The 27,506-nt window shown below is 41.0% G+C and overlaps 1 protein-coding gene across 1 annotated transcript in view; it reads right to left on the reverse strand.

Moving 5' to 3' along the window:
• sfi1 (SFI1 centrin binding protein) overlaps window positions 1–27,506 on the reverse strand; it is a 242,981-nt gene that overhangs the window by 157,969 nt on the left and 57,506 nt on the right. Inside the window, exons 10-12 of the mRNA XM_059983256.1 lie at window positions 23,535–23,696; window positions 17,966–18,036; window positions 5,249–5,341 (exon numbers count right to left, since the gene is read on the reverse strand). Coding sequence (XP_059839239.1) covers window positions 5,249–5,341; window positions 17,966–18,036; window positions 23,535–23,696 — 326 coding nt within the window. The remainder of the gene's footprint in view (window positions 1–5,248; window positions 5,342–17,965; window positions 18,037–23,534; window positions 23,697–27,506) is intronic.

The following is a 27,506-nucleotide window of genomic DNA, read 5'->3' on the forward strand; positions in this document are numbered from 1 at the left end:
TTCGACCTTAGGCCACAAACTTATCCATCACCCCTGCTGAGGACCACTTCTACAAAGAAGGGATCATATGCTCCACGACCACTGGACAAAGTGTCTACATGTGGGAGGGGACAACGTTGAGAAATAAATGTGCTAGGCTTTCTAAAATTGACTTTCTACAGTAGGCCACATGCAAGTTCAAGAGTTAACCAAAAGTGCCTTGACTACTATTCCTTAACCATAATGGATAACGTCCATAAATTGCCATTCATTAAAAAATTATGTTCACCTGTAACTTTCCCAATATGTGAATACAGCAACACTACAAACATAGATGAAAAGCAGGCACTTGAGCAATACGACCTTGGAACTGTATTTCAAAATTTAAAAATGCAAAAAATCCTTTTTTTCAGAAATATAGTAAGATTTTAAAATTTCATATACATGACCTAAGGTCACACACCTAAGGTTATAGTAGATACTTTGCCCCTTCTTTTCCCCAATATAATGCTAGAATTTTGATTCTAAATCAGTCCACAATTTCTTTTTTTTTGTAATTTATTTTTTCTTGAAGATCATCATCAAACATTTATACAAGATTTATTTCAGATACTGTACAGATATATCATATATTCGTATTTACCACAAATCTCCACATAATATTTATCAGAGGTGTACACATAGAAAAGAGAGGAAAGAAAAACAAGCAAAAGGTGAAAACTATGTACAAGTAGGGAGTGATCTATTTTTTATACAACATATCCATTGATTTGTGAGAATAAAATCAGGCCTATGAGGTGTTAAGTAGTTAAACCATTTTTCTCAGTTTGAATCAAATTGTTCCAACTTTTACAGATGCTGCTATCTTCTCCATTTTGTAAATGTCCATTGTAATTTCAATCCATGCGTTTAAGTTTGGGCTCTCCTATGATAACCATTTCCTGGTAAGAGACTTTTTAACAGCCACCAGCAGTATATTCATTAAATATTTATCTCTTTTCAACCACTCTTGAGCTATATACCCAAAATATATGGTCTTACTTTCTAAGGGTATTTCACAATTAAAAATGTCTTGTAGGGCATTGTGTATCCCACTCCCAACGGTCTTTGATAACAGGGCAATCCCAGAAAATATGGGAATAGTTTGCATTTTGATTTCCACAATTTCTCCAGCAAACAAGAAGGTTACTATCATAATGGGATTTCTGAGAGGCTGTAATAAAATATCTTATCAAGTTTTTCCATCCAAACTCCCTCCATTTCTGTGAACTGGTGCACTTCCATTTTATTGCCCATTCTTCCTCAGATATAATTTTCCCTCCTTCCTTCTCCCATTTTGTTTTAATGTATGAAGTCGAACGTGTTTTAAGATTTGACAAACCCTTATACATGCTTAAAATGACTCTACTACCATTATCTGAATTATATGCTTTTCTAAATAGCTCTATCAAGCATGTACTTGCCTTGGTTACATTTTTAACCCTCCTATTAACATACTGTCGCATCTGCAAATACCAATAAAAGGCTTGTTTTTCTAATAGATGTTTCTCTTTAAGCATTTCAAAACCAAACAGTGTTCCTTCTTTAACTATATTGCAAAGAACTGTTATTCCTTTAGTTGTCCAGTCCTTAAATCTAGTATCCAGTTTATTCGGCGTAAAATCTGAGTCATATGCACACCATTTAAGAAGTGCAATATATCCCTCTAGTTTATATTCCTTATAATAGTTTTTGATATTTTAAGAGGTCATTTCACCCATGGGTTATCAATAGTAGTTATGTAATTTTGTAGATTGTTATCAACCAAAATTGCCTGTATGGGGATGGAAAGTACCCGCTCCTCCATGTTTTTCCATTGAGCATCATATGATGCGTTGCACCAACCTATCACAGCTCTCAACTGTGCTGCAAAATAATAATCTCTAAGAGAAGGTAGGCCCCATTCCCCCCCCCCCCCCGCCTTTCCATGGCTAATTGCAAAGCTTTGAGACAAACTCTAGGCCTTTTACCTTGTCATATATATCTCGATAACATTTTGTTCCATTCATTGAATTGATTTTGGTTAATCCCTATTGGTAGGGTCTGAAAAAGATATAATAGTCTGGGCAATACATTCATTTTAATGGATTCAATCCTTGAACTGAGACTAAAAAAAGGAATTAGGTTCCATCTTGTAATATCTTCCTTAGTTTTTTATATTTTGGCGGATAATAGCATTCTGATAATTTTGCCAAATCTTTTCACATAATGATGCCCAAATATTTGAAAGACTCTGTTTGCCATGCCCAAGGATATCTACTTTCAATTTCTCTTGGTGGGCTATAGTTATATTAAAGTAAATGGGTTTTATCTATGTTGATCTTGTATCCAGATAATTGACCATATCGTTCAAAGGATTGCATCAATTTAGGTAAAGAGTGTGTTGGTTGCCCGAGATAGATCAAAATGTCATCCGCATAACAAGCCAATTTATGCTCTGTCCCTTTAATAGTAATTCCCCTGATAGCTTCATTTTGTCTGATGTATTGAGCTAGTAGTTCCAGATATAATGCAAAGAGCAGCAGTGACCATGCACAACCCTGTCTCGTGCCCCTTTCTAGGATAAAACCTCTGTGGTGGAGGCAGATACACTAGTGAAATTTAAGAGACTACTAGACAGGTATATGGAGGAATTTAAGGTGGAGGGTTATATGGGAGGCAGGGTTTAAGGGTCGGCACAACATTGTGGGCCGAAGGGCCTGTACTGTGCTGTACTACTCTATGTCCTATGTTAAATTTGATAAATATCCATGGATTTTAATCCTAGCAGTAGGATTGTCATATAGTGCCTGTATAGTTTTAATAATAGTGTCATGTAAATCAAATCTATGTAAGAGTCTGTAAAGAAAATTCCAATTAACCAAATCAAATGCCTTTTCAGTGTCCACACTTATAACTATTGCTTCAATTTTATTTTTTTGTATATGATCCATAATGTGAAGTGTCCGCCATATATTGTCTTGTGTTTGGCGTTGTTGTATAAAACCTGTCTGATCGTTATGTATCAGTGTGGGTAGAAACTCTTATAATTGTTTGGCCATGATGGAGGTAAATAATCTATAATCTACATTAAGAAAAGACATTGGTCCAAATGACCCACATTCCATTTTATCCTTGCCTTCTTTCGGTATAGCTAAGATTATCGCCTCCTTCCAGCTGGGTGGCATTTGCACCTTTTTAGAGCCCAGTTCAGTGTGGGGAGTAAAACAGGAATTAACTCGTTTTTAAATTCTTTGTACCACTCTGCCGTATATCCATCCAAGCCTGGTGACTTGCTTAATTTAAGCTTACTAATTGCAGTTTTTAGTTCAGCTTCAGTTACATCAGCAATCATCGTTCTATTTTGTTCTTCGCTTAAAGCGGGTGACTCTGGAGAATTGGGTTGACACTCTGGTGTCAATTTGGGTTATGCTTCTCCCTGGAACTTTGGAATATAGAGTTTTGTAAAACACTTTAAAAGCTTCTTGAATTTCACTTAGCTACTTTTTTTTAAATAACTTTTGTTCTTGGATCCCTAATTCTATGAATTGTATTTTCTGTTATCTTTTTTTTCCAGGTTCTATGCCAGTATTTTCATAGATCTAGATTCACTTTCATAGTGTCTCTGTTTCAGAAACATTAGATTTTTCCTGATTTCTTGTGTAGCCAAACTATTAATTTTGTTCCTAATTTTTTAAATTTCCTCTAATGTATCCTGTGCCAAACTCAATTTGTGTTTTTTTTCTAGTTCCTTCAGCCTATTTTGTAATTCCTCTAATGTTTTATTCCTTGCTTTGTTTCTTATATGAAGATATCACTATAAATTTCCCTCTTAAAACAGCCTTCAGAGTATCCTATAGAATGGGAGGTGAAACCTCTCCATCATCATTGAATTCTAAGTAAAGACCAATTTCTTTTTTAATTTGTTCCTTAAAATAGTGATCATTGAGTAGACTTGAATTTAGTTTCCAAATAGTATTCTTTGGTTGTAGGTCAAAATCAACAGATAGATATATAAGTGCATGGTCACTTACATCTTTGTCCTAATTCCACAGGTGTTTATTTTGTCTTTGTCTTTTCCAAATGTTATGAAATAGTCTATTCTTGTATATACAGAATGGGGGGGGGGGGGGCAGAATAATGAGTGTAATCCCTTCTGTTGGGGAAAAGGTCCCTCCATATATGAATTAGACCAACATTCTCAAAAAGTGTATTAACTTTCTTATGTAAGGATTTTATTTCATAGGTTTTTCTATTGGAAAAGTCTAAGTTTGGTTGTAATTGTAAATTTAAGTCTCCCCCACATATCAAGAGACCTTCTGTTTCTGTTACCATAATATTAGTAATTTTCTGGAAGAAACTAATATCACTTCCTAGGGGTGCATATATATTCAATAGAGTACTGAATTCCCATCTATATTTCCCCTTCCAGAATATATCTGCTCTCCTTATCTCCCATTTCGAATACTTTTTCAAAATTTAGCTTGTTTAGGATGAGAATAGTAACTCCTCTCCTATGTCCTGATTTATATGAGGAGAAAAACAAATTATTGAAACCCATTCTCTTTAGTTTTCCATGCTCATTATCACTTAAGTGAGTTTCTTGTACATATACTACATGGGCTTGTTCTTTCTTTGTTTTTGATAGAATTTTACTGCATTTGATTGGATTTAACAGCCCATTGACAGTAAAAGAAATGAATTTTACTTTGTCCTTAGGCATGTGTATTTATCTGTCAATGTATCATTAAAATTAACAAAATAGAACTTAATCTATCTGCTCCCTGAACAAATAAGAACCAAGAAACGCGAATGAAAAAAAAGGTACCGAAGGTGTGATTCCAAGGTTGAGGTCTCTCGTAGATGTCCCAGGGTTGAGCTAGAGGAAACGTCTAGCCATGTGGGATAGCCCCTCCTACCTGTGAGTGCAGGGCCCCACTTCAGTAGAGTCCACAATTTCTTAAACTATTACCTTACTGTATCACTTTGGATCTACAAACTTCAATTTGTTGTTTGGTTCCATTGGTTACCGCAAGTTTCTCTGTCTGTCATATTTACACAGCCACAGGAAGCAAAGTAACCCTCGCCAGAAAGAACCATTCTAGGGCTTTGATTACATTGTATGTGTGAGATTCCTGATAACACACAGTGTCATCAATGGAACAAGGGGGTAGTTATCAAATGATTCACATTAATCTTCTTACATTCTTCAGTGCCCAGAGTAAGATACAAACAAACACCAAACACTTACCCATATGACTGACTGCTGGAATGCCAAGTTGTTCTGTATTTGTTTCAGACGTTTATTTCCCACATTACCATTCAGAGCAACAAAGCCCAGTCTCTAATAAACAAGAATAATGTGGTTTTATATAAAGTGCATTCATCTATCAAGCAAGATAGTTTAGCTTCAAACAACACCCACTGAGCCTGAAAAGATGTAGAAGGCAGAAACAATCACACTGGGAAAGTACTTGGATGAATAATTGAAGCATCATAGCCTTCAGGCTGAGAACTAGAACTAGACACTGGTCTCAATGCAAATTATAAGCCTGCATGGTTTTTCTTTAATTCTATGTTCTGGAATTCTTCACTATGCTAAATAGTTTAATTCCATCTGCATCATTAAACCACCTTAAACGCACTAACTAACTCAGGCTTTCGTACTACAGTCGACCCTCCTTATTCCAGAGTTCCACATACACAAATTCAACCAACCGCAAATCGAGAAAACTCGGAAGTGTTCTTTCAGCAATTGTTGTTTCAGCATGTACAGATTTTTTTTCTTGTCATTATTCCCTAAACAATGTAGTATAACAACTATTTTACATAACAATTACATTGTATTAGGTATTATAAGTAATCTAGAGATGATTTAAACTATACGGGAGGATGTGCGTAGGTTATCGTGGATCGGGATCAAAAAAAAACTGGAAGTTCTTTTACCGATTAAGTCAGAACAGGTACATCCGGTATTATTTAGCGTCAATTAGTCAAATGTTTGTCTTAGTATATAGTATATATTTTACCTTTCTATGCATATAAAACACTTAAGAACGTATGTTTCAGCACTGGGCTCGGGAACAGGAGATCCCAAGTTCAATCCAGTGACAGATTGCCGAGCGCGCTCTCCATCCGTGCCTGGTTGATGTGGAGGATCAAAACTCCAATAATTAAACCACTGCATTGCTTAGTAGTAATTGTAGGTTTCATTGGGGCAGGGCCTTTCTCACGTTATCCTTTAAAATTGTTCCGAACGTTGACTGACTGTAGCCTAATGCTTTTCCAATGACCAATGTTTCACCTCTTTCCAATTGCTTTATTATCTCCACTTTATTTTCAATCGTGATCGTGATTATTTTCGTGAACAGAAAAACTGCCGATTCAGAGCTCTGCCACTGGGTCCTAATATCCCCCGCACTGAGACAGGTTAAATAAGGTCCGGGGTTCCGCTGGGTCCTAAGGTCCATCGCATTGAGACAGGCTGAATAAGGGACTTGAGGATCTACGTTTTTTGGTATCCGCAAGGGGTCCCGGAACCAGTCCCTCGTGGGTAAGGAGGGCCGACTGGATTATGTACTGAGTACACACAACCTGCCTGCTTTGTTATTGTTCTCAGGATGCGACCATCTCTAGTTACATTGTTGACTCTAGGAGAAGTAGGCCATTCAGCCCATTACGTCTGCTCCACCATTCAATCATGGGCTGATCCACTTCATCCCCACTCCTTTGCTTTCACCCCATATCCTTTCATTCCCTGGCAAATCAAGAATCTATCTATCTCTGCCTTAAATACACCCAATGACTTGGCCTCCACAGCCGCCTGTGGCAACAAATTCCACAGATTTAGTCCTCTGACTAAAGTAATTTCTCCGCATCTCAGTTCTAAAGGGACGTCCTTCAATCCTGAAGTCATGCCCTCTTGTCCTACCGTGGGAAATAACTTTGCTATATCTAATCTGTTCAGGCCTTTTAACAAGAACTGATGAATCTGTGGAATTCATTGCTGTGGAGCCAAGTCATTGGGAATATTTAAAGTGGGGGCTGATAGGATCTTGATTAGTAAGGGCATCAGGGTTACACGGAGAAGGCAGAAGAATGGAGTCGACATGGATAATAACTCAGCCATGACTGAATGGTGGGAAAACTCAATGGGCTGAATGGCCTAATTCAGCTCCTATTTCATATGTTTTTATGGTACTATGCCTAAAGACAGTAGATTTCCTTGCTCCCCTGGTTTTCTGCTGTTATCAATAAAGGCTGAGTACCCCTTACCCAAAATTCCAAAATCAGAAAACCTTTGAAATCCAAACTTTTTGAGCACTGACATGAAATCACAAATGGAAAATTCTACAAGATGCTAGTAAGGTCCCAGGTCCCTGCGCACCACAGGCAGTTCTGAGCAGCTACCACACATATGTAATAAACAGGAAGTTAATGGAAAATAGATAAACACTGCATAAATTAAAAAGTGAAGGTCTGGATCATGTAAGATCAGTGTCAGAGCGAACATATGATGTTTAACAGGTAGGTACAGGAAAGTAACAAGTAAGGTTTTTGTAATCATTGAATCAAAAGTCACTAAATTATGGGTAATTAAATAAAGGGTTGATGCAGGATCAAGTGATGTGCTGTAGCTGAATGATGTGGGAGCTGATGGACCCCATTGTGGTTCCTGGTGACATCTGCAGCAAGTGTTGGCTGCTCAAGGAACTCAGGCTCAATGTTGATGACCGGGAATCTGAGCTTCAAGCAAAGTGGCACATCGGGGGAGGGGGAGAGATAGCTGGAATCTCTGTTTCAGGAGGTAGTCACACCCTTTAGATTAGCTGAATTCAGGCTGTGGTCAGGGACAAGAAGATGTGACAGCGAGTGGATCCAAGAGACAGTGCTGGAGGAGCGTCAGCCTGTGAGCTTGTCCAACAGGTCTGAGATTTTTGCTCCCTGTGTGGATAACAGTAGGAAGGATGAACAACCTAACTGTGGCACCGTAGTTCAGGGAGCCATTCAAGAGGGGTAAAGAAGGGAAATGTAGTGGTAATTGGGGACAGTACAGTCTGGGGAATAGACAGAGTTCTCTGTTGTGAGGATAGAGTGTCCCAAAGGCTGTGTTGCCTGCCTGGTGCCCAAGGTTGAGACATCTTATCCGACTTGCAGAGGAGTTTGCAGTGAGAGAAGAAAGATCCAGTTGTCATGGTCCATGTGGGTACCAATAACATAGATAAAATGAGGAAAGAGGTTCCGCTGAGGGAATTTGAGCAGCTAGAGACTACATTAAAAAGCAAAACCAAAATGCTACCAATCTCTGGTTTATTATCTGAGCCATGTGCAAATTGGCAAAGTGTCAAGAAGATTAGAGAGTTGAAAGCATAGCTCAAGGATTAGTGTGGGAGAAGTGTGCTTGAATTCATGGGAAATTGGGGAAGGAGAGAGCAGTACCGTTGGGTTGGGCTCCACCTGAACCGTGATGGCACCTGGATCCTAACGAATTGCATAACTAGGGCTGTGGATAGGACTTAAAACTGAATAGAAGGGTGGTGGATTCAACAGATTGGAGAAGTGAAAAAAGAAGTGTGGATAAAGATAAAAAAAAAGATTAAAAAAAGAGAAAAGAAAGAGTGAAGTGAAGAAAAGACAAGTGCAAAAGAATAAAAGATTACAAGATTTTAAAAACACAATGAGTGTAAGGGCATCTTATTTGAATGCCCGTAGTATTTGAAACAAGGTCAGTGAACTTGTGGCTCAAATCAGTACAAAGACTCGAGGGGCCGAATGGTCTACTTCTGCACCTATTATCTATTATCTATTTAGTGGTCATTACAGAGATGTGGTTGCAGGGTGGAGAGGATTGGGAATTAAATATCCAAGGATGTCACGTACTACAGGATAGAAAGGAAGGTAAGGGAGATGGGATAGCGCTCTTAATTAAATATGAGATCAGGGCCATAGCGAGAGACAATATAAGATCTAAGGAGCAGAATACTGAATCCATCTGGGTAGAGATTAGGAATATTAAAGGGAAATAAATCACTAATGGAAGTTGACAATTATTGGAGAATAAAGCAAATTGTTTGCTCTGTAACCAAAACTATATAACCAGTCTTGTGTTTGCTATTTGCTATGTATGTATCCAATTTAGAAGGAGAATGAAATCTCTGTATTGTCTCTGTACTATTGAACACATCAGTGCCTTAAGAAAGTAGCTAACAGTGAGAAATCAACCTTATATTTACTGTATCCAACTTATCAGCCAGAATGAAATCTCTGTATTGTCTCTGTACTATTGAACACATAATGCCTTGAGAATGTAGCTAACTTATATTTACTATGTATCCAACTTATTAGCCAGAATGAAATCTCTGTATTGTCTCTGTACTATTGAACACATAATGCCTTGAGAATGTAGCTAACAGTGAAAGTAAGCAATGTAGAGATAACGGTGGTAGACGGGATCGTGGAGTGGTGTGATGGTATGCGGACCAGTCAAAGCCGGGAAGGGGAACACGTGTTCCAAGGAGTAGACTAGAGCAAGTATGGGCTACTGAGCAGAAATATTGGTGGCGAACAGAGAAGCTAATGTGCTGGTGATAAGCGTTGCAAGCGGATAGGGTATGCTAATGTAACTGAGATAGGAGACGGGGTATGCTAATGCGACTAAGGTAAGAAATTACTATAAAGAATACTGTGAACTAGGGTTCAGTGGACAATTAGTGACACGCTCATTAATTGTCTCAGCTTTTGTTTGCAAATAAAGGCTTAAACTTCTCACAGAATCTTCTGCGTCTCCCGGTTATTTCAGGGAACCACGACAAAAATTGGCGACCACAGCAGGACCGGAAAGAGAACCGCGGAAAGGAAACGGCAGATTGGGGACGCTTCCCAGTTCTCTAGGGACCTCCACAGGGCTAACAGAATTAAGGGTGCACCCAAACAAAACGTAAGTGCTTTTTGCGACAATTTGGACTAAGAATTCTGTTGGTTTTGGGGAGGTCTCGGAGACTCAGAACCACTGTCGAAGGGTCTCTCCGGTCCAAAGAATCTGGCAGAATTGCGGGTTAACAAGAGGCTCAGAGGATTGATCGAGAACACTGCAGTGGGGGTAAGTACGAATAAGCTAATAAGGAGTTAAGTGAAGAGAAATCCACGTGTTGTTGGTAAATCCCTGTGGATACTGCTTCGTACAAAACGAAGGTCTGAACGGGCAGGGAAAGGAAAATAGAGAAAATCCTCGTGGATACCGCCTTAAGAGATAAGGGTCTGAATAGAAGAGGTGCAAAGAGAAAGTTCTGTGGATACCGCTCTAGGTAGAGGTCTGTACGGGCAGAACAGAATAGGAAACAAGGACAGTCCGATATATAGTTTAAAGCACTGGTAGATAGACGATAGACTGGTAGATTAGAGTAAATAGTATTATCCAATAAACGAACTGTGAATCTCTGAAATACCTTAAAAAGAGAGAACAACATGACAGATAAAGGAACGGCAGTAGAGATTCTGAGCAAAAAATTCCCGGTAAATAAATGTGAGATCACAAAAACTTCTGAAAAATGGGAAAAAAGAACCAAGAACCTGGTCACAAAATGGCCAAGAGAAGGAACGTTTTACGTAAGCTGTGCGAAGAAATGGAGGCACTAATTAAAAATTACAAACCAAAAGATAAAACTAAGAAAAGAGAGCAAAAAAGAGAACGAGAAATGGAAGTGCTAAAACTCTTCAGAACGGAGGGAGAGAGGCTGAGGAGGACAGGTAGAATATTGATTACAAGCGAGGAAGATACTAAGGTGCTAGAGAAACAGCCTGTTAGAGAGAGAGGGAGGGAGAGGGGTACAGTGAGAAGCTGGCTTCAGCTCCATACCTGTATGTGAAAGAGGCAGAATGGCCCCCTCCCTATAATGAGGAAGGAACCCCTAAGCAGTGCCCCCTGCTGACAGGTACAGTAAACATGCAGGGAGAAGTACAAGTTTGGGATAATGAGGAGGAAAAAAGACATTATGAGAAGGAAAAAGCGGCGATATGGAAGGAGATACAGGCAGAAAGGAAAAAGATGGAACAGGCAAAGAGAGAAATGAAATTGAACGGATGAAATACTTGAGAGAGAAAAAGGTGTATGAGGAGTACCGGTTATACCGTAGAAATGAACAGACTAGAAAAGAAAGTGGCTCATCAGGGCAGGAAGAGCTGAGGCATTCAAGAGGAAGTGGAAAGAAGATAGGAGATGAGAGTCATGGAGAAACACAAGAGAGAAGGAAATCAAGCATGAGTAAGGATCATGAGGAGTCCCTGCCACAGGTGTACAGACACGGACAGGAAGAAAGAGAAGGTGATTCATTGGAGGAACAAGAGTTAAGTGGTGAGAGAGAGGATGCGAGAATTTGTGGGGAAGAGGTAGGAGGCAGAAGCCTAGAAGAGCAGAATGAGGTGGTAGGGAAGTGACTTGCAGAAGTAGAGAGAGAGCTAGATAAGTTACTGAGAGGGAATTGGCAGAGGAGATGTGAAAATTACTCCAGGGGCCGACCAAGTATTGAATCAGGACAGAAAGGAAGGACTCCACAGGGAGACCGAAGGAAGAAGAGGACCACGGAGAAATTTGTGTGGGAGGCAGTAAAGACATACCCGGAGACGGATGGGGAGTCAGGCGAGGAGGAGAGCCAGGGTAGGTGGGAAGGAGGAGGAAGAATGATGCTGCTGTTAGTTAAAGGATCAGGACAAGTGCAGTATATCCCTTGGGGATCCCAGGACCTAGAAGGGCTGAAAAACACTCTGCCCAGTCTACATGAAGGAGCAGGGAAATGGATTAGAGCCTTTGAAGAAGAAACGGCGGGACAATTATTGGCTATGGGAGACTTGAAGGCACTATTGATAAGGTTGATGGGAACCTCCAAATTTAACGAACTAATGGAAATGGCTGGCATAATAAACTCGAACGACCCAAGAACTGATGGAGACAGGTTTGACAGAGTGAGGCAGAGGGTATGGCAGGCCCTCAGGAAGCTTTATCCACCCAAAGTGGACCCCAAAGCCTTAAAGGGGGGTCCAATGGGAGACATTGAAAACCCAGCAGCCTATGTAGAAAACCAGTTGAAAAGGTGGAGACTGGAGACTGAGCAAGAGGTGGAAAATAGCTTATTTATCACCACACTGTTCCGACATAGCATTTTAGATGCAATGCCTCCGCAAATAAAATCCAAACTGGAGGAAGTGGTTGGGCTGACGTCAATTACCCCACAAGAATTCAGAGACCACGTAGTCCATGCGGTTGAGAAATACCGGAAAGACAAACGAAGGTTGGCTGAGCAGCAGGAAGAGGTGCAAAGAAAGTTAATACAAATGCAGCTCAAAGAACTCAAAAAGAAGGAAAAAGAGAAAAGCAAAAAGATGCTGCCAGCAACCACCGGTCCGAGTACAGCCATCGAACTGAATGAAGCACCGCTATATGGAGGAACCAATCATACTGTAAGACAAGGGCCGGAAAACCCCATGCCAATAATCAACGTCTTTGGAGGAGCATTCCCACAAATGCCCTATCAGGAACAGACCAAATTCAAACAGCCCAGACAGGACTGGAAGTCCCAAGGAGGGGGACAGAGGAGCTATGGGCAGAGGGGACCAGTGAGGAAATGGGGGAAAGAGAGGTAGAGAGATTGTGCTGGGGATGTAATCAGCCAGGTCACCTAAGAAGAGATTGTCTGTTTACACCATGGCCTGTCACACACCAGCAGGAACCGATAAGAAGGGAACTAAAGTTTAGCCAAGGACCAGCCCCCACAGGCCCAAGCGGACCTGTGAACCCCTATGAGAGGTATTAGGGGTGCCCCGAGAACTCGAGTGGGAAGGGATGATAACCCAATGATAACAAGGGAGGCAGACAAGGTTCAGGTTACGTTAGAAGGGCAACTAACACCAATGATGATAGATACTGGAGCCACGTACACTTGTGTACAGCCACAGTATGCCCTTCACCTTCCCATGTCAGGAAAGTTTATTAAGACGGTAGGGTTCTCGGGGAAAACACAGTTGACACAGTGCACGGCTCCAGTGCAGTTGAAAATGGGAAATAAAGGAATTGTTTTGCCAGTGCTAGTATCTAAAGGAACTCCGATTAATTTGTTAGGCAGAGATGCCTTATTGAAACTGGAATTAAAATTAGAATGTACCAGAAATGGGCTGAGTGTGGAAAGAACAGGGGCTCAATTGATAGTGCAAGAAGATAAGAAGGCTAATGTCTTTTGGATAGGAGACATAGCAGATCAGATTCAGGAAACCTGGGAAAATGGAAAAAGGGCGTGCAGGCTATATTACCCAGGGCTGTAATGCCCAAATCTGAGCTACATTGTACAGTGATTTTTGACGAGACTCAGAACAGGGAGTTAGAGGAGAGATGGCACATAGAGGCATGTACCCAACAGCACCTGGAAGGGGAGGCTGTGAAAATTGGAAAGCAAGGGGCAGCTTTACAAGTTAAGTGGAACACCTTTTTAGAAAAATGGTACAGGATACCAGAGGCTGCACCCCACATAACGTTGTTGGTAAACAAGGGATATCAGTCTAAAGACTTAGGACCCTTAGTTAAGAGTGCTGAAACCGTAACAGTGTGGAGGAAAATCACGCCGGAGGTGTGGATATCAGAAGACAACAATTGCATTAAAATAACAGTAAGTGTAGATATGGTAGGAACAATGAAAGTGGTAAAATTTCTGACAAATGAAGTGATCCCAAAGTTTGGAATACCTACAGAAGTTAGCTCAGACAATGGTTCAGCTTTTATCCAGAAAGTGGTCAAATTGGTACAACGAGCACTGAGGATAAAGCAAAGATTTGGATGTGTATACCATACTCAGTCACAGGGCATGGTAGAGAGAATTAATGGAACCCTGAAAGCCAAGCTGAACAAGAACTGTGCAGACACTAAACTTAATTGGGTCGATGCTTTACCATTAGCATTGATGAGTTACCACATGCAAACTAATCAAATGACATGCCTGTCACCGCATGAGATGCTAACTGGGAGGCCTGTGCCAGTGCCCCTGTGGAGAGGGCCGTATAAAGGTCCTAGTTTGAAACAATTGGAAATAGAATTGAAACAATACATGCAGCAGCTAACTATGATACATAAGTCTATTTATGCACAGGAAAAACAGAAAGAGACAGAGAATGTACAAGGGGAAGGACTGACCAAACCAGGAGACCAGGCTTACGTGCGAGTTTTTCGGAGAAAGTGGAATGAGCCGAGAAGTGAAGGACCATTTACGGTGACCAAGGCATCACCCACTGCAGTTCAGGTAGAAGGACGCTCCACCTGGTACCATCTGAACCACTGCACGAGGGCAGTCCTGCAAGGACAATCAGGTGAGGAGTCCGGGGTAAGTGATGCGGAGGAACAGTTAGCAGAAGACAGTCAGGAGGAACAAGAAGCCAGACACTTACACTGGAACAGCTTATAATGCAATATCAGTTGAGCTATGAATGTTTTACATGGAAAGGTGTTCGTCCAGTGGGTCATTTTAGAGGTAGCTGCACTCAGATGTGGGATGTAACCCCAGGCAAAAGACACATAGTAGGTTCCCCTCCACCCGAAGGTGCATTGGGTGCCCAGACCATCCCCTTAGCAGACACCTGGTGGCTGTGTGGTGAGGAAGGGGGTCTGAGATCCACGCTGCCCCTCAATTGGGCAGGTACATGTACACGTGTTATGCTACTTTAAGAAGTTATAGTATCCCCTGAAGTACACTTCAACACTGACATCTCTGAACAGCAGACACTATTGCGGAAAAGGAGAAAATATGAACCCAACTCGACGATTTGGATAGATAGTATAGGTCAGCCAAGAGGTATACTTAACGAATTTAAGGTGAGGAATGAGATTGCTTCAGGCTTTGAAGCATTTCTACCCTTGATAGGAACTATTAAGAATGTTGAATGGATAAATTATATATATTTCAATCAGCAAAGATTCATCAACTACACCGATGATGCATTGGAGGCCTTGGGATAGCAGTTAGATGCAACTAGCAAAATGGCGTGGCAGAATAAACAAGCATTGGACTGGCTGTTGGCAGAAAAAGGAGGAGTTTGTGTGATGTTTGGAGGGCAGTGCTGTACTTTTATACCAAATAACACTAGTCCAGAAGGATCGTTTACTAAGGCAATGTATAAGTTGAGAAGTCTCAGAAAGGAAGTTAAACAGAATACAGGGTTCAGACATCAGTTATTTGACTGGTTAGAAAGTAGACTCGGAGGATGGGGAGCATGGCTGACTAAGATGGCAATGACTGTTGGTATTGTATTGTTGAGCTGTGCGCTTGTTCTGTGCTGTTTACTTCCTTGCCTCAAGTCTCTTGTAGTGCGTGCTGCAACCAAACAATTTCTGATGCTCGTGACAATTACTGAAGCAAGCTTAGTGGAGAAAGAAGCACCGAAGATGTATTGTTACAGCCTACAACACCTGCAGGATGAACAAGAGCAAAACGACAGTGTGGGAGTAGATTGTAAGGGCTACTGAGTTTTTTTCCCTGTCTCAGGTACAAAGGCACAGGTTTTTGGCTCAGCAGCCTAGGGTACTTTGAGGTCTTGGCACAGAAAATTATAGTTTAACCCGAGATTTGGGAATAAGTGCTGGACTTTATTGGGGCTTTTGTGCACGGACTCTTAGTCTTCTTTCTTTGGAAATTAAAGCAAATTGTTTGCTCTGTAACCAAAACTATGTAACCAGCCTTGTATTTGCCATTTGCTATGTATGTATCCAATTTAGAAGGAGAATGAAATCTCTGCATTGTCTCTGTACTATTGAACACATCAGTGCCTTAAGAAAGTAGCTAACAGTGAGAAATCAACCTTATATTTACTATGTATCCAACTTATCAGCCAGAATGAAATCTCTGTATTGTCTCTGTACTATTGAACACATAATGCCTTGAGAATGTAGCTAACTTATATTTACTATGTATCCAACTTATCAGCCAGAATGAAATCTCTGTATTGTCTCTGTACTATTGAACACATAATGCCTTGAGAATGTAGCTAACTTATATTTACTATGTATCCAACTTATTAGCCAGAATGAAATCTCTGTATTGTCTCTGTACTATTGAACACATAATGCCTTGAGAATGTAGCTAACAGTGAAAGTAAGCAATGTAGAGATAACGGTGGTAGACGAGATCGTGGAGTGGTGTGATGGTATGCGGACCAGTCAAAGCCAGGAAGGGGAACACGTGTTCCAAGGAGTAGACTAGAGCAAGTATGGGCTACTGAGCAGAAATATTGGTGGCGAACAGAGAAGCTAATGTGCTGGTGATAAGCGTTGCAAGCGGATAGGGTATGCTAATGTAACTGAGATAGGGGACGGGGTATGCTAATATAACTGAGATAGGAGACGGTATGCTAATGTAACTGAGATAGGAGACGGGGTATGCTAATGCGACTAAGGTAAGAAATTATTATAAAGAATACTGTGAACTAGGGTTCGGCAGACAATTAATGACACGCTCATTAATTGTCTCAGCTTTTGTTTGCAAATAAAGGCTTAAACTTCTCGAAGAATCTTCTGCGTCTCCTGGTTATTTCAAGGAACCACGACACTATCGGCCACCCAGTAATAACATTATAGTGGCACAGGCAATAAACAGAGAAATATCTGAGGCATGTAAGAATGGAACAACAGTTATCATGAGGGATTTTAACTTGTCAATAGATTGGGATGAATCAAGTTGGTTGAGGCAGCCTTGAGGAGGACTTCATAGAATGCATCCGTGATGGCTTTCTTGGGCAGCATGTTACTGAAGCTACAAGGGAACAAGCTATCTTAGATCTGGTCCTGTGCAATGAGACAGGTAAAATTACTGTTCTTGTGGTTCGGGATCCTCTTGGAAAGAGTGATCACAGTATGACTGAATTTCTCAACAAATAGAGGGTACAATCGTTCAATCTAAAATGAGTGTATTATGCCTAAACAATGGAGACTACAATGGGATGATGGAGGATTTGGCTACTGTAGACTGGGAACACAGGCTATATGGAGGGATGGTTGAGGAACAGTGGAAGACTTTTAAAGAGATTTTTCATGGTGCTCAACAAAAGTATATTGCAGTTAAAAGCAAGGACAGTAAGAGTGGGAGAGCCAGCCCTGGATAACTAAGGAAATAAAAGAAGACATCAAACTAAAATCTCATGCATACAAAGTCACCAAGAGTAGTGGGAAACTGGAAGATTGGGAAAACTCTAAAAAGCAACAAAGTACCACTAAACAAGTAATAAAGAAAGAAAAGCTACATTATGAAAATAAACTAGGACCAAATATAAAAACAGATAGTAAAAGTGTTTATAATTATATAAAGCGGAAAAGAGTGGCTAAAGTGAACGTAGGTCCCTTGGAGGATGAGAAGAGGGAATTGAAATAGGTAATGAGGAATTAGCTGAGAATTTAAATGACTATTTTGCATCAGTCTTCATGGCAATGAACACATCTAACATAACAAGAGAGATGTTATGGATGTGATGGGAGGCGAAGACCTTGATATCACTAAAGAAGTAGTGCTGAGAAAACGTCTGGGCCTGAACACAGATAAATCCCCTGGTCCTGATGGAATGCATCCCAAGGTACTGAAAGAAATGGCAGAAGTTATCTATTCCTAAATCCAAAACACTTCTGCCTCATGCATTTCAGATAAAGGGTACTAAACTTGTACTAGTATTTTTTTTAATATTCCAAGTTTATTTCATTCTAGAATTTAATTTCCAACAGCCATGATGACATTTAAATTCAAGTCTGTGGATCAATGGTCCTGAGTCTAACCTTAATATACTGTAACTGAGCGCTAAGTTGTCCAAAACTCAGATACTGAATATCAAAAGAACTTATTTTAAAAGTTACTGGTGCCTGAATAAAATAATTACACATTTCAGCAATTCTAAACCCAGCAGCAATGCAGTACAAGGCTTTAATACAGTGCATGATATGACTAAATCTTACCAGCAGGTAACAGCAGTAATGATGATCTGCCAAGTTGCACAGTTCAATCTTTTCAGCCCTCAGAACAATGTCTGCATTGAAGTTAACAGAATTACCAGCTATTATACAAATAAACTACCAACAGATTATTCAAGTTTAATAGTCATTCAATCATACACAAAGTCATAAATACAGACAAACAAAAAAGCATTACTCCAGGGCCAAGCTGCAAACACAGTTCCAAAAGTCACACACACAAGGAACATATAGCACATAAAAGATAGCAAGCACATGTAAGATACCAGTAAAATACAGTCATACGAAAAAAATATACAGCCCAAGACACTGAGCCCATGAATGTTGCAGAAATCTGCACAATCAGTCTGTCTTCTCCTTAGCGGACATGGGGGGGGGGGGGGGGGGGGAGAGCAGAGGCAACTTGGACCATACCGACTCCAATGCCTCTCTCTGTGGCGTCTATAAATAGGCGATACTGCAGTTTGAGGCCTAATCCCTGCTATAACCAAAGCCACGCAGCCCCACTGCTGTCCAATAAATCAGTGAATCGAACTTGTAGCATTCCACAAAAGACCATAAGATATAGGAGCAGAAGTAAGCCATATGGCCCATCGAGTCTGCTCGGCCATTGAATCATGGGCAGGTCCTTAAGACCCTTATGCACATGGCTACATAAGGGTCTTAAGATCACAAGAAAAGCGACCAAGACGATTACTCACTGTTGGACTGCACACCTCCTTTGTGTACTGACTCGTCTGACAAGTCTCTGATGCAGGTAGCAGCATGATTCACTTTCTCTGCCAATGAGCAACTCATTGACAGGGTAGACCTGCAGTACTTCAAGTTCTTAATGTCCAGCAGGGTCTTGTGACCATAAAAAAACAAGTAAAAAAGGACACTATCACCTTTGGTTGACCCCATAGAAGCCAATGTGATTGAATGCACCATCTTCTTACTGGAAGGTTGAGGCCTTTCATCAGAGATAAGCACAAAATCAAATGAGAAATAAACAAGCCAGAAGTGCAGGGCAGTAGAGATGGCCTACATGGACTTTAGTAAGGCCTTTTATGGGGCTTCCATTGAAGGCAGCAATGGAAATTTACATCAAATGAGGTCAAGGGTGAAGTAGCTAACTGGATACACAATTGGATTGATGGTAGTGTTATGATCCCAGCCCCCTCCTTTGTGAGAATCGCAAGAGCACCCGTTGGGGGGGGGGGGGGGGTGGTCAGTAGACCCAGGAAGTGAGAGAGAGAGAAACGTGAAAAATTGCTCGTCCCACCAGGGATACAGAATAAGATGCCAGCAACTATTGTCTCACGGAGACCACGTGAAAAGCCCTCGGGCAAGGTGGGCTGGTTGAGAGAGAGATTGCATCATCCCAACCTGATTGACACCTGCGACCCCATGAGGAAGTATAAAGGAGAGTCTCAGGGGGACAGCCCCTCAGACGCACCCAGAAGACACGAGAGAGTGATCCCGCAGCAGCGGGAAGCCATTCTGAAGGAAGCCATGTGCGTTAGATTCCGGGATTGGAATTTGTGGCTGGAATCACAGAAAACCGCTTTTAACTAACATCGGGGAGAGGAAACCAACGCTCCCCCGATTTCACGGAAGATTCATCAAGACTTGGCAAGTTCTTTCTCTTCTCCCCCCAATCTCTCTCTCTCGGTCGCCCCACGCAAAACCCAGCAATTTTAAAAGGGCTGAGGCCTGCAGACTTTCAGAGTGGCTTTTATATTTCCAACGGACAATCTATTAACCCCTAGACACCAGCAGAGCTCACTTCTTAATGATGATTATTACTATACCAGCGCTTTAGATTGAATGTTGACGATGTGCACTATCTGAATGTATGTATTAACCCTATTTTTGTGTCCCTTTATAAATAAAAACGTTTGAAAATAGTGACAACAGACTTCAACAGACCTCTCTATCTTTGCTGGTAAGTTATCCAGTTACGGGATACGTAACAGTAGGAAGCAGAGGATGATGGTGGAAGGTTGTTTATCGAACTACAGATCCATGGGTCAGTGCTCGGCCAGTTCTTATTTATCATCTATAATCAATGATTTGAATGAAAATATATGAAGCATGGTTAGTAAGCTTGCACTGAAATAAAAGGTGTCATTGATAGTTTGTCAAGAATTACAATGATCTTGATCAGCTGGGTAGGTGACCCGAGGAACAGCAAATGGGATTCAGTTTGGCCAAGTGTGAGGTGTTGCATTTTGGGAAGACAAATCAGGGTAGAGCTTCCGTAGTGAATGGTTTGAGCTCTGGGGAGAGTTGCTGACCCGGAGTACAAGTATATGGGTTCCCTGAATGTGGCATCATGGGTAAGGTCGGTGAAGAAGGATTTTGGCACATTAGCCTTCAACAGTCAGGACACTGCGTATAGAAGTACAAGATTTTGGAGAGGCCACATTTGCAAATATTACATTCAATTTTGGTCACTCTGCTAAAGGAAAGATACCATGAAGCCAGAAAAACTGCAGGTAAGATCTACGAGGCTGTTATTAGGACATGAACTAAGTTTCTGGTGCGAGGATGGGCAGGCTAGAACATTATTCTTTGGAACATACAAGACTGAGAGGTAACCTTACAAAGGTATACAAACCATAAAGGGAATAGATAGGGTGAATGTAATTAGGCAATCAAGAACTAGAAGGTATAGGCTTAAGGTAAGAGGAAGAAGATTTGTAATGAACCTAAGAGGCAACTTCTTCATGCAGAAGATGAAGCATATATGAAATGAACTGCCAGAGGAAGTGGCTGAGGCAAGTACTATAAGAAAACATAAAACCTATTTGGACAGATACATGAATAGGATATGGATATGGATAGAGGGATATGGGCAAAACATGGGCAGATGGAACTAACTTAGCTGGGAATCTTGGTTGACATGGACATGTTAGACCAAAGGGCCTGATTCCATGTTCTATGACTTTATGACTCCATAATCCAGTACAGAAGAGACTCAAAAGGATGCATCAAATCTTGACATCAACAATTTTTTGTTATTAAGTCAAGTCACTTTTTATTGCATTTCGACCATAACTGTGCAGTACACAGTAAAAAGGAGACAACGTCTTTCAGGACCATGGTGCTACATGAAACAGTACAAAAACTACACTGAACTACGTAAAAACAACACATAAAGAAACTACACTAGACTACAGACCTACCCTGGACTGCATAAAGTGCACAAAATAGTGCAGGCATTACAATAAATAACAAGACAATAGGCACAGTAGAGGGCAGTAAGTTGGTGTCAGTCCAGGCTCTGGGTATTGAGGAGTCTGATGGCTTGGGGGAAAGAACCTGTTACAAAATCTGGTTGTGACAGCCCGAATGCTTTGGTGCTTTCACATCATTCCAGTAATGGGGCCACCAGGACTGTACACAATATTCAAAATATAACCAAACTAAAACTTTTAATCAGCTTAAGGCAACCATTTTGTAGAGCAAGTATGTTCTGTTCGCAATGACCATTTCAAGTTTACAACATGTCACTTCAATTCTCTTTCCAATCCTACATTGAGCTATCTTCGGCCTTCCCCATTGATAACACAAATTGGATGAACTACGTCTCATATTTCTTATGTTTCAGGTTTCTCTTGTTTCTCTTGTTCCCCTCTCACATGCATGCAATGGACATTCTAGTTTTCTTCTCCTTTTTATCACTCTGATCTGCTCTCACATCCCATTCCATCTGCCCTTCATCCCCTTTCCAGCTGGTTCAATCCATCACCTGCCAGTCACTATCTCACCCCCATGTACTGATATGTACAGGCAATCTTTCCTGTTACCTCTAGTCCTGGCACAGAGTCTCAATCCAAGACACTGAATTACAACTGAATTACAAGCCCCGACAGATGCTTCATGACCCCAAGTCCCTCCAGTGTTGCTTTTGTTCCAGATTCCAGCATCTGCAGTCCCTTTGGACTTTGTAAGCAAGTAGCATCTTTACTACTGCTGCAAAATCCTCCAAATTCACTGGCAGGTTAAGCAAAGCAATGTGAACATCCTCCCCCAGGTTAATGTCAATTGCATCAAGGATCTGATTACAGTCAAGTAGCTCTGATAAATGAACCAAGCCTGACACCAGACTCCAGAAACATAAACTCCGTGACCACTTTATAAGGTACACCTGTATACCTGCTTGTAATCAGCCAGCCATGTGGCAACAACTCAATGCATAAAAGCATGCAGACATGGTCAAGAGGTTTAGTTATTGTTCACACCAAGCATTAGAATGGGTTAGGAAGGGGTTCTAAGTGACAATGACCATGGAGTGAATGCTGGTGCCAGATGGAGTGGGTTGAGTATCTCAGAAACTGCTGATCTCTGGAATTTTCACACACAATTCTCTAGAGAATGGTGCGATAAGCAAAATAACATTCAGCGATCAGTAGCTGTGTGGGCGAAAACACCTTGTTAATGAGGTCAGAGGAGAATGGCCACTTTGGTTCAAGCTGATAGGAAGGTGACAGTAACTCAAATAACCATGCATTACAATAGTGATGTGCAGAAGAGCATCTCTGAATGCATAATATGTCAAATCAGGAAGTGAATGGGCTATAGCAGCAGAAGACCACTGTTCTACCTAATAAAGTGGCCACTGTGTGTATGCTTGACTCCAAACTTCATTGTGGTATGAGATTTCTAAAGAAAGTGATGTGCTTAAAGTTTAATTGGTAAGTTTCAATAACTACACCAAATCATTGGAATTCATGACCCAATGAATGCTCCTAACAGTGAAGAAAACTCCGTGAAGGCTCCGAGCACATCAGTTCTTTATGATAAAAGCACACTCAGAAGCAAAGTACAAAGAGCAGATGCAACTCACAGAATCCTAAACAAACCGCCCATCTGCTCAACTGCTCCATCTATAGCTGAATTTGTACATCCTTCAAAGGATTCAACAATCACAAAACCCAGAGGATTAAAGTAGAATCAAGTCTTTCCTAACCCTAAGGGAATACACACAAGAAGAGGAGATTCATAAGTCCCCTTTTAGAGATATCTCCTTTAGCCCACAAACTGTCAATGCTGCTGAACTTGCAGTCTTCAACCCTTAATCGATCATTGAGTAGTAATGAATTTATTTTATTTACTTATTTACAGATACAGTGCAGGACAGTCCCTTCAGCCCACCATGTCATCCAACCAGCGACTCACCTATTTAACCCAAGATAATCACAGCACAACTTACAATGACCAATTAACCTACACCTTTGGGCTGGCACCTGGAAAAAACAAACACACACACACACAAAGGAAGAACTTTCTTACAGAGGACATAGGATTTGAACCCCAAGCTCCGATACCCTAAACTGTAATAGCATCACACTAACTGCTATGTCACTGTTTTTCTCTCCCATAATTTATCTTCTCAGCAATATTGTTTTGTTGCAACACCTGGTCAGAGTTTATGTATATTTTGAAAACCTTTGAGCAATACTAAATGTTTTAACTGACATGAAGTAATCCCATTGTGCAATACTATGCCCCAACAAAGCTGCAATCTAGACAGACTCAAGTCAAGGATTTCACGGAGAAAGGATACAATGACTCCAATGCTGAAAGATCCTCCGCAGCAAGCACCTCCTGCTCAATTTACTGATGCGAATCTCAAGGGCACAGATGCTCTTTTGATGATGCCAGGCAAAGATCCACATAGAAAAGTATTGTGATACAACATTGTTTGTGTAGAACTGCTTAGCCACTCCTGTGTGATGAAATTGAAAAGACAACAATAATGAGAAGGATGGTCAGCATATCGCGATATCACAATGCTTCATTCAGAGTGCAACAAGTGTAATGCTCCAACCACTTTTAAAACCACTTTTGAAAGAGGCATCATTTCTGAAGACTAAGATCTTAAGATTAGCTTCATTCATCATATGTGTATCAAAACATACAGTGAAATCTGGAATTTTTGAATCTATGACCCACAAAGTTTAATGCCTGTGTTGCCACACTTTCAGTGCCAACGGAGCAGACCCATGACTCACGAACCCTAACCATACGTCTTTGAAACATGGAAGGGAACTGAAGCACCCAGAGAAAACCCATGTATTCATGGGAAGAATACACAGGAATGGCAGTGGCAGGAATTGAACTCTGTGAAGGTTGGCACCATAAAGCAATGTGTAAACTGCTATGCTGTGCTGAATCAAACTGTTACTCAGGGAAGCCAATGAATACACTATATTTTCCATTCCAGACAGTATTCATTGTGTTGCTGCATAAAACCTGCTTCACAAGATAAAGCCTCGAATTTCAGAAAAATATACTGGCATACATGGAGCATTAGTTAACAGCAGAAAGCTGACTCAGGTTCAACAAGTCATTTCAAAGTGAACTTTCTTTCCAATTCATTTTCTTACTCCAGTTGCACTACTTTTTTCTCAATTTTACCAATGTTTACTTGCCTTCCCTTTGATCCCTGAATTTCATCTTTAATGTCACCTTAGGAGAAAGATCGGGTGAGAAACACAGAATACAAGAAAAACCACAAGATTGAAAAAAAGTCCACATACAAATCACAGGAATCCTGACAACATCCTCCCTCTCCATAGCAGAGTGATCTCACCAGTCATAAAAAGGCAGTAACCCCTCTCCATAACAGTGATCTCACCAGCAATAAAAAGGCAGTCTCCCCTCTGGTCAACAGAGCACTTCCCCAGTGATAAAAAGGCAGGCAGCCAGTGTTTCAATTTCCCTTGTCACTTCAATCAGCGAACAATGGTAGTTTTAATCAGCGAAATGGAGTTGAACACCAGCTCTCAACCTTCTTACCACAAAATTCCTGCTTTCTGTCTCTGCCTCCCAGAATCCCGTTGGAGACTGCAGAGTGCTGAGACATCCAAACAATCTCCACACTGCAAATCACAGGCTCCAACAATTCCAGAAACACATTCAAGATTAAAAAAAACAAATGTAAAAGACATAAAAGTGAAATATATGGTTCATGATCTATCCACAAGATGTTGACTGAAAGAGTGTTATACACACTCTTAACCAGAAGTATTCTGATTCTTACAAATGGTGATATTTTTCCAGTGTAAAGCTTCTCCTGATGATGTTAACAGCACATAATGTTTGACTGTGGTAAGAGTTTCAACCTCACTGGTCTTTGAAAACCTGTTTTCACCAACATTATTTTCATGAAGTTGCCATTTAATGGGTCAGCATTCAAAATAGACAATAGGTGCAGAACAGAATGGAGCGGAACATGAAAGCAAAGATACAATACTGAGGCTTTATAAGGCATTGGTCAGACCACACTTGGGAGTATTGTGAGTAGTTTTAAGCCCCTTACCCTTACCTAAGTGAGGATTTGCTGAAATCAGTGGGGGACCAGAGTAGGTTCATGAGAATGATCCTGGGAATGAAAGTGTTAACATATGAAGAGTGTACAATAGCTCTGGACCCATAATCACAGGAATTTAGAAGAATGAGAGGATCTCATTGAAACCTACCCGATATTGAAAGGCCTAGATTGAGTAGACATGGAGAGGATGTTTCCTATAGTGGATCATCTAGTACCAGAGGGCACAGCTTCAGAACAGAAAGATGTCCCTTTAGAAGAGATAAGGAGGAATTTCTTCAGCTAGAGGGTGGTAAATCTGTTGAAATCATTGCCACAGTCAACTGTGGAGGCCATCATTGCGTATACTCAAAGCAGAATAGGTTATTGATTAGTAAGGACATCAAAAGTTATAGGGAGAGATCAGGAGAATGGGATTGAGAGGGATAATAAATCAGCCATGATGGAAAGGTGGAACAGACTCGAAGAGCTAAATGGCCTAGTTCTGCGCCCATGTGCATACGATCATAAAACTTAGGAGCAGAATTAGGACATTCAGCCCATAGAGTTTGCTCCACCATTCCATCATGGCTGATCCCAGATCCCACTCAACCCCATACACCTGCCTTCTCGCTATATCCTTTGATGCCCTGACCGATCAGGAAACGATCAACTTCCCCCTTATATATACCCATGGACTTGGCCTCCACCGCTTTCTGTGGCAGAGCATTCCACAGATTCACTACTCTCTGCTAAAATAATTCTTCCTTACCTCTGGTCTAAAACATTGCCCCTCAATCTTGAGGCTGTGCCCTCTAGTTCTGGATACCCCCACCATAAGAAACATCCTCTCTCCATCCACCCTATCTAGTCCTTTCAACATTTGGTAGGTTTCAATGAGATCCCCATACATTCTTCTAAATTCCAATGAGTACAGGCCCAAAGCTGCCAAATGCTCCTCATGCTAACCCCTTCATTCCTGGAATTATCCTCATGAACCTCCTCTGGACTCTCTCCAAGGACGACACATCCTTTCTGAGATATGGGGCCCATAACTGCTGAAAATACTCCAAGTGCAACTTGACTAGTGTGTTGTAAAGGCTCAGCATTATCTTCTTGCATTTGTATTCTATTTGGCCTTCTTTACCACAGACTCAAAATTAACCTTCTGGGGGTCTTGCACTTGGTCTCCTAAGTCCCTTTGCACCTCTGTTGTTTGAATTTTCTCCCCATTTAGACAACAGTCCGGACTATTGCTCCTTTTACCAAAATGCATTATCATACATTTCGCAACACTGTATTCCATCGGCCACTTTTTGCCCATTCCTCCAATCTGTCAAAGTCCTGCTGCAATCACATTGCTTCCTCAGCACCACCTACCCCTCTGTCTATCTTTATATCATCCACAAACTTTGCCACAAAGACATCAATTCTATTATCCAAGTCAATGACAAACAACATGAAAAGTAGGGGTTCCCAATAGTGGCACCTGAGAAACAGCACTAGCCACTGGCAGCCAACCAGAAAAGGCCCCTTTATTACCACTTGCTGCCTCCTGCCTGTCAGCCATTCCTCTATCCATGCCAGTATCTTTCTTGTAATGTCATAGCACTTTATCTCATTAAGCAGCCTCATGTGTGGCACCTTATCAAACACCTTCTGAAAATCTAAGTAAATATAACCATATAACCAAATAACCATATAACAATCACAGCACGGAAACAGGCCATCTCGGCCCTCCTAGTCCGTGCCGAACTCTTAATCTCACCTAGTCCCACCTACCCGCACTCAGCCCATAACCCTCCACTCCTTTCCTGTCCATATACCTATCCAATTTTACCTTAAATGACACAACTGAACTGGCCTCTACTACTTCTACAGGAAGCTCATTCCACACAGCTATCACTCTCTGAGTAAAAAAATACCCCCTCATGTTTCCCTTAAACTTTTGCCCCCTAACTCTCAAATCATGTCTCTCGTTTGAATCTCCCCTACTCTCAATGGAAACAGCCTATTCACGTCAACTCTATCTATCTCTCAAAATTTTAAATACCTCGATCAAATCCCCCCTCAACCTTCTAAGCTCCAATGAATAGAGAACTAACTTGTTCAACCTTTCTCTGTAACTTAAATGCTGAAACCCAGGTAACATCCTAGTAAATCGTCTCTGCACTCTCTCCAATTTATTGATATCTTTCCTATAATTCGGTGACCAGAACTGTACAC

Source organism: Hypanus sabinus, chromosome 10 (assembly GCF_030144855.1).
Source record: "Hypanus sabinus isolate sHypSab1 chromosome 10, sHypSab1.hap1, whole genome shotgun sequence".
In the NCBI taxonomy this organism is placed as follows: domain Eukaryota; kingdom Metazoa; phylum Chordata; class Chondrichthyes; order Myliobatiformes; family Dasyatidae; genus Hypanus; species Hypanus sabinus.